The sequence below is a fragment of the Saccostrea cucullata genome, unplaced genomic scaffold (genome assembly GCF_032062105.1).
Source record: "Saccostrea cucullata isolate Sc308-1 unplaced genomic scaffold, CSIRO_AGI_Scuc_v1 ctg128, whole genome shotgun sequence".
In the NCBI taxonomy this organism is placed as follows: domain Eukaryota; kingdom Metazoa; phylum Mollusca; class Bivalvia; order Ostreida; family Ostreidae; genus Saccostrea; species Saccostrea cuccullata.
Window position 1 is genome coordinate 648,708 of NW_026935471.1, and position 14,840 is coordinate 663,547.

The following is a 14,840-nucleotide window of genomic DNA, read 5'->3' on the forward strand; positions in this document are numbered from 1 at the left end:
TGTGATAGCAAAGCCATGAGCCTTGGTCAGGTGAGCTATAAAATGTTTCTCATTTAAGACTTGTTAATAATCCCCTCCAATTTCATACTAGATGTATTTTTCCAGCCACAGTGCTTCAGATATAAACCGATGTGGCCGATGGGCAACCATTTTTCAAACTGACCCCTTGTTCCTGGGAAGGATAAAAAGGATTTTGAAAAAAATGCTTGACAAACACTGACACATTTATTTGATACATCTTTATTTCTATAACAAAATGTGTGTAACTGAATCCATACTTTTTTATGGGACAATTACAAACATTGCAACTTATGCAAAACAAACATACAGTTTCCAACAACTGATCAGTATATTCTACTGAATATTTGTTAACACAGTTACATGTTTGGTTTTACTTTTACATGTAAATGTCAATATTTTTCTGCCTCTGATAGTGTTTTCACAGAGACAATTCCAGTTACTATTGTGCCCCATTACATCTTTATCTTGTTAAACCCTGGTAATTCTTTATCTTTTATCATTCAGGTCTTCATTTTCTTTGTCGGGGGTTCTAAGTCGCTGTCTTCTGAGGGTGGGGCTGGTGGGACACTAAATCCCTCTATCTGTAGAAATAATGTTTACATACAATGTTGTGAGAATTGAACAAAAATCCTTCCTGCAATAATTATCAAACATAAAAATCTTGGATATATATGACTGTCAAAACCCAAATTTGACAAGGAAACAATAAATTCCAAGATTTTTATGTTTGAGTTGTGAAAGATCAAAGTTCGATGTTCCGTTGATAAACATGCAATTGTATTACCTAGTGACAATGATTTAATTACATGTACATATAATGAAGATCCATACCCTACAAAGTTTTTACATTGGACTCTATAGTTTTGAATTGACTTTCCCACAAGTCTGGGTGTGTTTAATATTCAGTTTGATAAAAAACAAGAGGCCCATGGGGCCACATGTCACTTGCATACCATACCTTGTAATACATATTGTGACCCCAACCCAGATCATAATTTAGACAATGAATTACATAAGTTTCAGCCCAGTGGTTCTTGAGAAGAAGATTTCAAAGATTTTTCCTACATATTTCAATGTAAAAATTTGATTCCCTATTGTGGCCCCGCCCTTACCCCGGGGGTAATGATTTGAACAATTTGTAATCTACACTCCCCCAAGATGCTTCCACATAAGTTTCAGCTTTTCTGGCCCAGTGGTTCTTGAGAAGAAGATTTTCAAAGATTTTTCCTATATATTTCTATGTAAAACGGGGGTTATGATTTGAACAATTGGACTACACTCCCCCAGGATGCTTCCACATAAGTTTCAGCTTTTCTGGCCAAGTGGTTCTTAAGAACAGTTTTTTCCTATATATTTCACTATCGTGGCCCTGCCCTACCCCCGGGAGTCATGATTTGAACAATTTAGAATCTACACTCCCCCAGGATGCTTCCACATAAGTTTCATCTTTTCTGGCCCAGTGGTTCTTGAGAAGAAGATTTTTTAATGACCCCACCTTAAGTTTGAGGGGTGTCATTTTAACAATTTAAATTCCCCTTGTAACCAAGTTTGGTCAAAATTGGCACAGTGGTTCTTGAGAAGAAGTCAAAAATGTGAAAAGTTTACAGACGGACGGACAGACAGAGAGACGGACGGACAGATGAACGACAGACAAAATGTGATCAGAAAAGCTCACTTGAGCCTTCGGCTCAGGTGAGCTAAAAATACCATTCCTTAGAATGTTATGGGATCAGATTCAATTAAATCATGTTTTCCCAACGGAGGTTTCATTTATTCCATCCATTTAATTTTCAAGCATAGTACAGTGGTGTCTTGCTAATCCAAATGCCAGTCTTCTTTTGAGACATTTTTGGGAAAATTTTTCTATTTATGTATACCAAATATGTCTTATTTATCTGGATGATTCATTAATTCAAACAATTTGCATGGGGAACACAAGCTTCAAGATTAACAAGGCACCAGTGTATGGGTTTTGATGAAATGTTCAAAATTTCTTTAAGAAATCAAAAGTAAGCAAAACTGGACTGTGTTTAAAGACAAACCTGTTCATCATATTCAAAAGTAACACCCTTGGAGTCCAGATAAAGGGTTGCCTCTAGTCCATACTTAGGAATCAGGATCTGAAGCGCATTCTTACGTACAAACAGGACATATCCCTCATTATCCACCTGTCTGTTTTTGAAAAATATCTAACAAAAAAAAATTCAATAAAAGAACTACCTGTAGTTATATCCACTGACATGTACAAATACAGTAAATAAGGAGAAATCACATATTTTCTTGGGGTTCAATTTTCAAGGTATGAAATGGAAATGTAAGGGTCAACAATTTCCCTGTATACAATAGCCTTTTGATGAGGTCAATCTCAAAATAAAAAGACCATAAAGAAAAGCAGATATAATTTGATATTAATGTAGTAGAATATCAGGTAGGGGTACTTACATGTGTATGAAGGTTGACTGATGCCCGACCTGCATACTGTGCCATCTTGTGACGGTAGTTCAAATTATTGCATACTGCCTGATAAATCAGAAAATTTCACATGTACAAAACATTTTAGTTTATATTATTATTACATGTATACAATATAATGAATCATACTTCAGACACTGTCAGATACCTGTGTTTTATACTTGTCTGTTAATTCTGGATAAGAAGAGTCTGCTCCAATACAAACAGCCAATAGACGGTGAACTATGATATCAGAGTACCTACAAAACATCAGTCATTCAATACAGTGTTTACATTAAGAAATAAAGAATCTCTCAGCATATTCATTTATTTAACCTTTAAATTGAATCTGATAAATCAGCTGTTTACAAGTTTGAATCCACCTTCTTATTGGTGATGTAAAGTGTGTGTAAATCTCCGCGGCCAGACCATAGTGAAGATATTCAGTGGGGGGTAACATTCCACTACAGAAATACACGGCCTGGGTCATACACCGAGTCGTCATGATCCTCAACATCACATTAAAGTAGGGATCATCGGGTATAACAGCTCTCTCCAGACTGTCGGCCAAAGACTTACCACTGGACACATCTATCTTAAAACCCTACAATGATGGAGAATGACATTAAAATAGATGGTCATTGACCCCATGTGACATTTTTTTTTCTTTTGAAACAAAATATTTCCCTTATTAGTTATTACAAGCTAGAAAGATATTGTTTTAAAATTTCCATCTTATTAAAGAATGGGAAAGAGGACACACAAAGTAGTGCTTTTGTATAAGCGCATGTACTGTGTATATATTTTTTTAGTACCTTTGACTGAGCTGCTTTGATGAGGGGGTCAAAGTTGGATGGTGGGGGGATTGGATGCCTCCTCAGACAGGAACAGTCAGGGAATTCCTGGAGGGTCTTCTGAGCAGTGGACACATTGGCTAATAACATGAACTCCTCCACCATGAAATTGGTGTCTCTATAATTATAAGAAAATAATGCTAAAAATAAATTATTTTTTTCTGCAAAGTCTACACTGTATATCAAAATTATCTGTTTTTCTAGATAGCTATGTACAGGTATAATGTACAGATTATAACATTTCTTTTCACTGAGTAATACTTTAGTTTTATACAGCATTAATTAAAAGAATACTAAAAGCCCAGCTATAAATCTTAACACTGGAGAAAATGACAAATTTTCATTAAAGGGAGAAATTCTACATAATCCAAACAATCATTATTAAGTTAATTGTAAGATTGAACATATGGTCTGATCAACTGAAGTGAGTCTGACATTACCATAATAAAACATTATTTTTAAATACGTGTAATTACATTAGATAAATTTACGAACCTGATTTGTTTAGTTTCAACATCAATAGGATCATGAGTCTCACTGTCAATCTGGAACCTCACTTCATTAGAGGCTAATGTTAATGCACTGTATATGGAAAGAGGAGAGAAAAATTAAGCTATTCATGTGTCATGATATCATTAATACTAATTTTCTTATGCAATGAATGCAAATAACAAATCAGAACTATAATCTGTTGCGATTATATCCCACCCTTTATCAATCCTCTTTCTCTTCAGTATTTTAGCCAGACTGTTGAGATTCCTCAGACTCTTAGTGACAGTGTCCGTCATCTTGGGGTCATCAATTCTCATTTGGGCCTCGGCATAAGTTAAGGCTGCCTGATAATTAAATGAGAATTCTTAATGTATATACATACTGCTCGTTGACTTTTAAGTTAAAAATTACAGCTTTTGGTTTGGTAAACTTATCAACAAATGTGTAAACTCTGTTCAATGTGATATATACATGTGATTGTGCTTTGGATATTATCAAAGATGTAAACTCTGTTCTTTGTGATAAATATATGTGACTGTACCTTAGATTTGATGACACTCTTGGTACACTTTGTTGTTACAATCTCTGCATCATGGGTCAGTTCCCATATGACAGAAAAGGCAAATCTGAAATGAGAAACATTGTATTGGAATTATATGCTACCTTCCATAGACAAGACATTATAATATTGGAATTTGGGACCCCCCCCCCCCCTTACATTTAGTATATTAGACACTGTTCCTCATTTTTTTAAATTTTAATAATAAATATTCAAGTAAAAATATATACATTTTGTAAGGACTGCAATCAAGTACAGAAAAAAAAATCTTATTACATGTAAAAAGCTAGAAAACAATTTTCACCTTTCCACATTAGACCTTAGTGAACACAGATTGGAGCTCAGCAGTTCTGGAACCATATCTATTCTCTGTGGAAGTATAAAGCTACACATAAACATATATCTGCAAATAAACATTATAATCAGGTGAACTGTACGATTGAACTATGATCTCTCAACTGAAGTGAGTGCATCTCTCTGACATGAGCCATAATCAAACATTTTTTTATATAACCAGTCTGATAATTAAGCAAATTTACTATTGATTTCTTTAGTTTCAACATCAATTGATCCTGAAGTCAAAATGCAGTCCCACTGTGCATATTCTATTAAAATTTGCCCTTGATACCTCGAAGTGGCTATGTGTATACAAAGTTACATAATTAGCAACATTACCTGGACAATTTAATGCAATAAATGCAAATAAGCAAATCTTTCATATAACGGGATGTTTATTCAGGTGACACTTATACTGCAAGGTGATAATTGATTTATAATTAATCTTTTGTTGCCTATATGCTATTAAAATAATTATCATCGACTTTATTACGATAATTTAGAAACGCAGTGTCACTGAGAAATTGTAATTGCAGATTACAAGACGAAACACTTAATAAATTTAATTTTTATTTCAAATCAGTGTCAAAGTTTAGCAAAATATGAAAATTCAGAAACAGTCTTTCTGTCAATATGATCACTATTGTTGGACAAATACTGACAGAATTTCGTTCAATGCACATGTTTGGAAAAGTCGCAATGCTATATGTACCACGCAACGCTGGTAAAATGTCGTTTTCATACAACGAATGCGTAGTATGGTGTCCATATGATAAAGAGTAAATAAATATACATGAACTGACGATGTTTAATAAATATTCATCTAAAATACGAAAACATATCGTTATTTTATAAAATCCATGTGTAAAATGGTAGGTCTACATGAAAATCATTACATCCAGTAAGACTAATTTTAAAACCTGTCAAACAAACCTTAGTGAACACAGATGGACTCAGCAGTTCGTAACTCTTGATCTCTGTGAAAGTATAAAGCTACAGGTATACATGTAAATACACTTGAACATTATAATATATATAATATACAAATTTTAATGAGAAATATTTTGAGTACTGGTGTTAACCTTATCTGTGAGATAGACAGTGGTTCCTCTTCTCTCTGCCTCTTTATCAATAGCAGTACCAGGCCGGATAAAGTGAGACACATCTGCTATGTGAACACCCACCTAAAATAAAGAGGAATCATTTGGAACAATAAGCTAAACATACATGTATATACAAGAAGTCTGTGGCAGAAATAGTCTTCTATGTTTCAGTACCTCTAAGTTTCCGTTAGGTAGATCCCTGCAGTGTAAGGCGTCATCAATATCAGTACAGCCTGGAGGATCCACACTACAAATGTCAAGGTCACGGAAGTCTTCACGCCTCTCCATATCCTACAGATAAATATCGGACAAGTCAAAATTGTCAAAAAATGCATAAAAATTAAGACAAAAATTTATACATGTGTCTAAATTCAAAAAAGAACACCTGACCTCCTTTGTGATTTCCCATGGAAGTTTGGGCAGACAGTTGAGGACCGCCTCTGAGAAGCTAGCGTGGGGGATATCATGCTCTAACAACAAAACTTCATTCTCTGTTTCCTTGTCTCCAACATTTCCAAGCTTCCTTACGAAATGTCCCTACATAAAAATAAAATTTTAGAAATACATGTACATGAAAAGAACATAAACAATGTGTACATGTTTTGTTTACTATTTTATCATCTTGCCATATGAATAAACACAGTTATTGGTAGTGCTTCTTTGTATATATTTGTGAATACAAAAAATCTTCATCTTTTACAACAAATGTTTATAAATATCAAAATAGTCCATATGACTTCACTATAACTGAGATTTTCTTTACCAAGATGTAAACAAACCTGTGGATATCGAGATGTCCTCGGCCAGCTATCAATGGCCACAACAATCCTCTGGTTCATTAAATCTGCTGCTTGTCTTGTCTCTATTCTAATTTTGGGAATTTTCTTGTCTGCAGTAACCACTAGATGTCTTGTTGCCTTAAAGCAGAAAACACGATAATAAAAAAATATTTACTTTTGCTCTCATTATTGCTCTTTATATCATTATTATCTAATATGTAAATTTTAAATTATCAAATAAATGATGATGAGAAAAATCCCATTTTAAGAAACAAAGGATATTAACAATTTACTCAGCATTGTTAATGTAGATTTTAACTTTGGAATACACTGTACCTGTTTGAGCATTGAGGGTTGTAACATGCCACAATACTGCCTCCAGTTCCTCTTTATAATCCCCACAACTTTACCTGTGGGCTGTCGTAACTCTTTAGGAACCTTCCTGCGTTTCTTCTCCAAAGTCTTCAAAACAAGACAGAAATTCTAAGAAACACCTTTTAAAAATTTTCTATACATTTGTGATTCTTTAACCTTAATATTTTTTTCATTCCTCTCCTCCACAGAAAGAAGAATAACTAAGATTACAAATCTGAAATATTTTCCTGTGGATTGTACCAGTCCTTGTACATAACTTACACCAATACTTCACAAGTAACAGTACATCTTTACACCCCCATCCTCATCACCTTTTCTTCCTCCTCTTCATCTGTATCATCTTTATCTTCCGTGTGGACAAGAATCATGGATGACGGACAACTCCATTCCTCTTCCTCCAACATCTCCACGGCAACAATGTCATCATGAACAGCTCTGTTTAAATGCTGAAGTCCTTGTATGAATATCTGCAACCAAATATTAAACACTATTTAATGCTTACACACAGTTTAGAAGGAATGAAACTTGGAATCAGCATTTCATTATAGCTGAAAGTTTACCATTTTTTCTTCCTCAGACACACTGACATTAGCCTCAGTGTAGTTTTCTCTACTAGCCATGAACTTCCCTTGTCGATATTTCCCAGTCTTGAGACCTTTCTGTATCACTGACAGGGGGAGATGTTCTGGATACTGAACTTTATCACCTGAAAACTGATTATAAACAAAATATCCATTAGTCGGGAAAAGAATAAAATTTGTTTTATAGCACTTTAATTTCTGCAATTAAATTACATAAAGTCATAATTGTTAATATTATTCCTGTTTCCATTATTTAAGTCAAAGTATCTGTACAAGAAATTACATTATGAATTGATTTCAAGCATCATTCTGATAACTTTAATTTAAAACTGACCACTTTAGACCCTGCAAGTGACAGCCTGTCAACTAAATCTTTTCCATCTTTTAAACTTCTCACATACTGGTGTACTGTAACAGTGTCAGATACAGGCTTATTAATTAAAGTCACATAATATGTTGTTTTCTTACATGAATCAATGATTACTTTACTTTGTAAATTTCTATAAATATTACAATACATTTACTCAACAATAATTTACAAATGTAAGCTGTGAAAACTTCCAGTGAAAATTGCTTTGGCAACTTGATACTACAATTATTAACAAAACATTCATATACTTTTAATACTTCATTTAAATTTAAAGAAGAATGTTTTTGAAATCTCTCTTGGGAAATGGACTTCAGTGCAACAAATATCAAGAACTGGTATCAATTACGACCCCGGATACTAGTGATGGGGAATCGGAAAAAAATCATAATCGATTGTTGGTAATAATCGGCTGGGCATAATCGATTAATAATCGATTATAATCGAAATTTTGAACTTTAATAAAATTAATATAGAAAAGTTAAAACTTATTCAGATTTCTGTCAGACTTTTACAAAAAAATCATTTACTTACATAAAATATTCAAAAATGTTAATGAAATTTCTTTTTTAAAAAGTGGAAAATAGTATTGTGTTTACTTTAAACAATATAAGACTATTGAAACAGAATGGGAATTTATTTTTTTTATAAAGTCCATGCAATGGGTATTTTACTGATATCAGCCCCACCTTTCATTTAATACATGTATGTATTTATTTCTTAAAATTAGTTTTAATTAGTTAAAATTGCAAGTTGCAAAAGTAATTATCCAGAAGTTAGACTTGTATTTATGGTTATAATTACGTTTAAAGATTGACTAGACTAATTATGTTTTCCTTTACTTGCAATATTACCGTTTCCTGGTATTAGTCTAACCCCATATTCAATCATGGCGGTAAAAGTATCAACAAGACACGGGATCCTTCCATGTTTTCAACATTCATCACTACTTTTATGCTCTTTGCACTTGGATTTGGTAATAAAATTAAAGTATGACAATTTTATTTTTTGTTAGCGATGTCGGCGACATTTATTTTATAATCGATTAGTAGCATCGAAGAGCTTCTAACGACCGACAATCGATTGTCGCTGACAATCGTTCCATCACTACCGGATACCTCCTTTTTCTATAATAAAAACCTGACTCACTTGTGTAGCTCTTTAGACCTTGATCAAGTGCTTTCTTTCGATTGTCTGCATCATTGGTCAGCAGCAGAGTTTGTATCTTCCCCTGTGTGTTTGTCTGTAGGTGCTGGTTGTACCATTTAGCAGCCTCCCTGATCGCCCGGTCATTTCTGTCATTAGAGGATTCCCCAGGCTCCCTCTCAACATAGGTATGCCTGAAAATAATTAAAAGGTATTTCTGAAATATAGCATGTCTTAAGTTTTTATTGAAACCAAACCCAAGTGTAGGAAGAGAATGATTTTAAAAGAACAGCAGAGCTTACATGTATTCTATTCTTAGTTACAAACAATCGTGAAAATAACCTTTGAATATGCCCTGTTCTCATAGCTTACTTGTTAAACTCATTACAGAAGCTGTAGAAATGTTTATCTGGATTGCATAAGATGTCTCTAAGTCTCTTGTATATTGGAAGACTTCTGTGGCGAACCTGCAAAAAATGATAATACAGTTTCAATACTTTTACTGTTTAATTAGAAGATATACAGAGTTGTATTTAATTTAGTATATTTCATGATGTTTTAAGACTTAAATACTACAACTTTCTGTGTTGACAATCATTTTTTTGGTGGCGAAAGTGTTAATTTCAATCACATGTACAATGTATTACAAATTAAAAAAAAAAAAGAAATTACCTCCTCTAAAACTGTTTGAAGTATGATGACATTCCTTATTCTTGGATCCTCAACTACATCAATCTATTTCGAAGAATATAAAAATAAAATTTGAAAAAAAAAATTATTGTAATTGAAAGTATGAACAAATAAATATTTATATACTATTAAAATTCATAGTTCTTGACGGGACGAGAAATTCCGGATAGAATTAAAAAAATGTTTCCTGGGTCAAAAAATTTTCAGTTGAGTCACTTTTCAACAGTTTGTTGGGAAAGGGCAGAAAGACATCTTTTTAAAGGTGGCCTGTTATAACTGTCAGTTCTATAAATGTAGTACATGTAATTCATATTCAAAGGGAAAAAGTACCTGTTTGTATTTTCTGCAAACCACTAAAATGCGAAAAAAAATACACGCAACAAATCTAACCTGGTGTAGAATGACATTAGTATCTGGGCACAGAAAATGTAAATCATTGCACATTTCACTCTGGCTGGCACAATCAGCCTCCAAAGTTGAGGGCCCCTCACATTCGTTGCAACCTTCAGCACCACATGCTATGTCATCACGTAAATAGTGCTCGCGAACAATTTTTAAAATTTTCCCTGTCTTAGTCTTCTTTATGAATGTCTTAGAAGTTAGCATTTTTGTCCCTTATTGTTATATACGATCTGAAACGTTTTAATCTTAATCAACTTGGTGGAAAACATGTGTTGATTGGATGTCGCTATTCGCAATGTCGTGAAGTCACCTTTGAAAAATATAAATTTATCGGTTATATCTAATTATGAATAACGAACCCGAGTATTTTTTCCCCCATAAGTAGAAGCGTAAGTCATAATATATCCGTTAAAAATAAGAAATTAATTGAATATTATCCACTATAATTTTTAAATCAATGTTCAAATTTCAAAATAATAAAGAGAAAAATCAGAAGAAATAACAAATCATGTACATGTATTAAGGGTACCACGGACATTTTTTTGTGAAAATATACATGCGCGGATCTACAGTGGGTGGGAAGGGGTGGGGTTGAGGAGGGGGGGGGGTGGAATTTGCAGAGTCATTAACTTTGATTCTAAACCAAGTAAAAAAAGTTACTAATTACCTTCGACCGGCCCCCTAAAAAACACAGACCTCCCCTCGAAAACAGGGATCTGCGTTTAGGAGTCAACGAACAACCCCCCAACTTCCCATAACCACCCCGTCCCCGACCCGAAATATGTTTTTCATATTTTGAAGATTTAACGGGTTTTTTATAGGTCTCGTTGTTGCAACTTATCGAAAATACAAGAAATATACTAGTATCTTCACTCACGCTTTAGCGTCATTTTACTTCAATATGATTTCACGCGATTTTATTTTTAGATTAACATTAAATATATTGCATTCTAGGCATCGAAAAAAAAAATGAAAAAGGATGGAGAGGGGTATAAAAGATAAGCCCTAATTGCAAATGCCTATATTTATATTATGTATATTTTTTGTAAATAAAATTGGGGTTGGGGGTGTTAAAACCGCAATCTTACAAAGTAGGTGACTTCACACCATTGCACATTTATATGATTACTAGTATCTAGGAGGGTGACTTCACGCCATTGCACATTTATATGATTATCTAGGAAGGTGACTTCACGCCATTGCACATTTAAATATAATTATCTAGGAGAGATACATTGCACATTTATATGATTATCTAGAAGGGTGACTCCACGCTATTGAACGTTTATATGATTATCTAGGAGGGAGGAGGGACTTCACGCCATTGCACATTTATCTGATTATCAAGCAAGGTGACTTCACGCCATTGCACGTTTATATGATTATCTAGGAGGGTGACTTCACGACATTGCACGTTTATATGATTAACTAGCAAGGTGACTTCACGCCATTGCATGTTTATATGATTATCTAGGAGGGTTACTTCACGCCATTGCATATTTGAATGATTATCTAGGAAGGTGACTTCACGCCATTGCATGTTTATATGATTATCTAGGAGGGTGACTTCACGCCATTGCATGTTTATATGATTATCTAGGAGGGTGGCTTCACTCCATTGCATTTTTATATGATTATTTAGGAGGGTGATTTCACGCCATTGCATGTTTATATGATTATCTAGGAGGGTGACTGCACGCCTTTTCATTTTTATATGATTATCTAGGAGGGTGACTTCACACCATTGCACATTTATATGATTATCAAGCAAGGTGACTTCACGCCATTGCACGTTTATATGATTATCTAGGAGGGTGACTTCACGCCATTGCATGTTTATATGATTATCTAGGAGGGTGACTTCACGCCATTGCACGTTTATATGATTAACTAGCAAGGTGACTTCACGCCATTGCATGTTTATATGATTATCAAGCAAGGTGACTTCACGACATTGCACATTTATATGATTATCAAGCAAGGTGACTTCAAGACATTGCACGTTTTTATGATTATCTAGGAGGGTGACTTCACGACATTGCATGTTTATATGATTATCTAGGAGGGTGACTTCACGTCATTGCACGTTTATGTGATAAACTAGCAAGGTGACTTCACACCATTGCAAATCACTATAAAATCAAGCAAGGTGACTTCACGACATTGCACATTTATATGATTATCTAGGAAGGTGACTTCACGCCATTGCACGTTTATATGATTATCTAGGAGGGTGACTTCACGCCATTGCATGTATATATGCTTATCTAGGAGGGTGATTTCACGCCATTGCATGTATATATGATTATTTAGGAGGGTGACTTCAAGCCATTGCATGTTTATATGATTATCTAGCAATGTGACTTCACGCCATTGCATGTTTATATGATTATCAAGAAAGGTGACTTCACGCCATTGCACGTTTATATGATTATCTAGGAGGGTGACTTCACGCCATTGCATGTTTATATGATTATCTAGGAGGGTGACTTCACTCCATTGCATGTTTATATGATTATCTAGGAGGGTGACTTCACGCCATTGCATGTTTATATGATTATCTAGGAGGGTGACTTCACGCCATTGCATTTTTATATGATTATCTAGGAGGGTGACTTCACACCATTGCACATTTATATGATTATCAAGCAAGGTGACTTCACGCCATTGCACGTTTATATGATTATCTAGGAGGGTGACTTCACGCCATTGCATGTTTATATGATTATCTAGGAGGGTGACTTCACGCCATTGCACGTTTATATGATTAACTAGCAAGGTGACTTCACGCCATTGCACATTTATATGATTATCAAGCAAGGTGGACATTGCACATTTATATGATTATCAAGGTGACTTCGACATTGCACGTTTATATGATTATCTAGGAGGGTGACTTCACGACATTGCACGTTTATATGATTAACTAGCAAGGTGACTTCACGCCATTGCATGTTTATATGAGTATCAAGCAAGGTGACAAGTATCTAAGGTTACTTCACGCCATTACATATTTATATGATTATCTATGAGGGTGACTTCACGCCATTGCATGTTTATATGATTATCTAGGAGGGTGACTTCACGCCATTGCATGTTTATATGATTATCTAGGAGGGTGACTTCACGCCATTGCACGTTTATGTGATAAACTAGCAAGGTGACTTCACACCATTGCATGCTTATATGTGTATCAAGCAAGGTGACTTCACGACATTGCACATTTATATGATTATCTAGGAGGGTTACTTCACGCCATTACGTATTTATATGAATATCTAGGAAGGTGACTTCACGCCATTGCATGTTTATATGATTATCTAGGAGGGTGACTTCACGCCATTGCATGTATATATGCTTATTTAGGAGGGTGATTTCACGCCATTGCATGTATATATGATTATCTAGGAGGGTGACTTCACGCCATTGCACGTTTATGTGATTATCTAGGAGGGTGACTTCACGCCATTGCATGTATATATGCTTATCTAGGAGGGTGACTTCATGCCATTGCATGTATATATGCTTATCTAGGAGGGTGACTTTACGCCATTGCACGTTTTTTTTATTATCTAGGAGGGTGACTTCACGACCTTGCACCTTTATATGATTATCTAGGAGGGTGATGTCAAGTTCAAAACATTTTAATTAATCGAAACTTTACATTGCCTGTATAATAAGTATCTGAAAGACAATCCTCCATCGTGTTCATGTTCTTTTTCACCCTATAACTATAGTTCCACTGGTTACTTACTTACAGGTGAGGTAAGTATAGGGCTGGGCAAATATATCAATATTTCGGTATATTACAATACAAGGACAAAAAATATCGTATTGCAATATATTATCGATATACCGGCAATACAATATTGATATACCGGCAATATGCTGAGACTAAGGACTTTTATTATTGATTATTAAAAAAATGGTAGAAAGGTTTGTTATGAAGAGAAACAGTACGACAGAGAACATGATCAGCGCGTACTAATCCCTGCTGAGAAAGCATTGTCTTTGTTAGCCTCATTATATATTACATTGTAGATGATGATTGATTGCTTGTTTGATTGTATATTGTTTAACGTTTAACGAGAATTTTTCACTCATATGGAGATGACACCATTTGCCGTTGGAGAGCAGCAAATTTTGTCCTATACTCGGCACTCAGGGCCAGTGAGCAGGGAGGAATCTTTTTCGTGCCAGCACGTACTGCGACACGAGACCTCAGTTTATCAGTCTAGTCGAACCGTCGAACGGGGGTAAACGGATGTTGGATATCCGTACCTTCAAACGGGGGTACGGCGCATGCGCAGAAATTCAAAAAGTGCCGTTTTCACGAAAAAAACGTGTGGTCCACAAAATATGCTCGTGCAAAGTGATGGATTATTTCGTAGCTCTGTATGTACTCAAATTTGATAGATTAAAGATGTTTAAAGAAATTGTATTGCGAAAAAGTATATGTTTATTGTAAAAATCGAGACTTTTTCTCCCCCAAAGTTAGCGTATTCTGTGCCTTGACCTCCATGCGTGATACAACTAGATTTTTTATTCATAATTAATAAAACGGATAAATAAACAAACAATTGCTTGTTTAAAGTTGAACTACATATAATTCCCTTCCCCGGTATTAAAAAATTTGTGTAATTAGCATGTTATTTATTATTTTTCGACACTTTCTTTCTGCATG

At 34.6% G+C, this 14,840-nt stretch overlaps 1 protein-coding gene across 1 annotated transcript; it reads right to left on the reverse strand.

Moving 5' to 3' along the window:
* Positions 1 to 521: 521 nt before the first annotated feature.
* LOC134242971 (exosome complex exonuclease RRP44-like) lies at positions 522 to 10,428 on the reverse strand. Its single transcript, XM_062725184.1, has 22 exons — positions 10,145 to 10,428; positions 9,737 to 9,799; positions 9,437 to 9,531; positions 9,068 to 9,258; positions 7,886 to 7,959; positions 7,531 to 7,683; positions 7,282 to 7,437; positions 6,932 to 7,057; positions 6,596 to 6,733; positions 6,207 to 6,353; positions 5,991 to 6,107; positions 5,796 to 5,897; positions 4,682 to 4,746; positions 4,360 to 4,444; positions 4,035 to 4,162; positions 3,822 to 3,908; positions 3,288 to 3,444; positions 2,856 to 3,076; positions 2,642 to 2,732; positions 2,464 to 2,541; positions 2,064 to 2,210; positions 522 to 602 (listed from the first exon to the last, which is right to left on the reverse strand). Exons 1-22 carry the CDS (start codon positions 10,358 to 10,360, stop codon positions 522 to 524), a joined length of 2,718 nt encoding a protein of 905 aa, XP_062581168.1. The 5' UTR covers positions 10,361 to 10,428.
* Between the last annotated feature and the right edge of the window lie 4,412 nt (positions 10,429 to 14,840).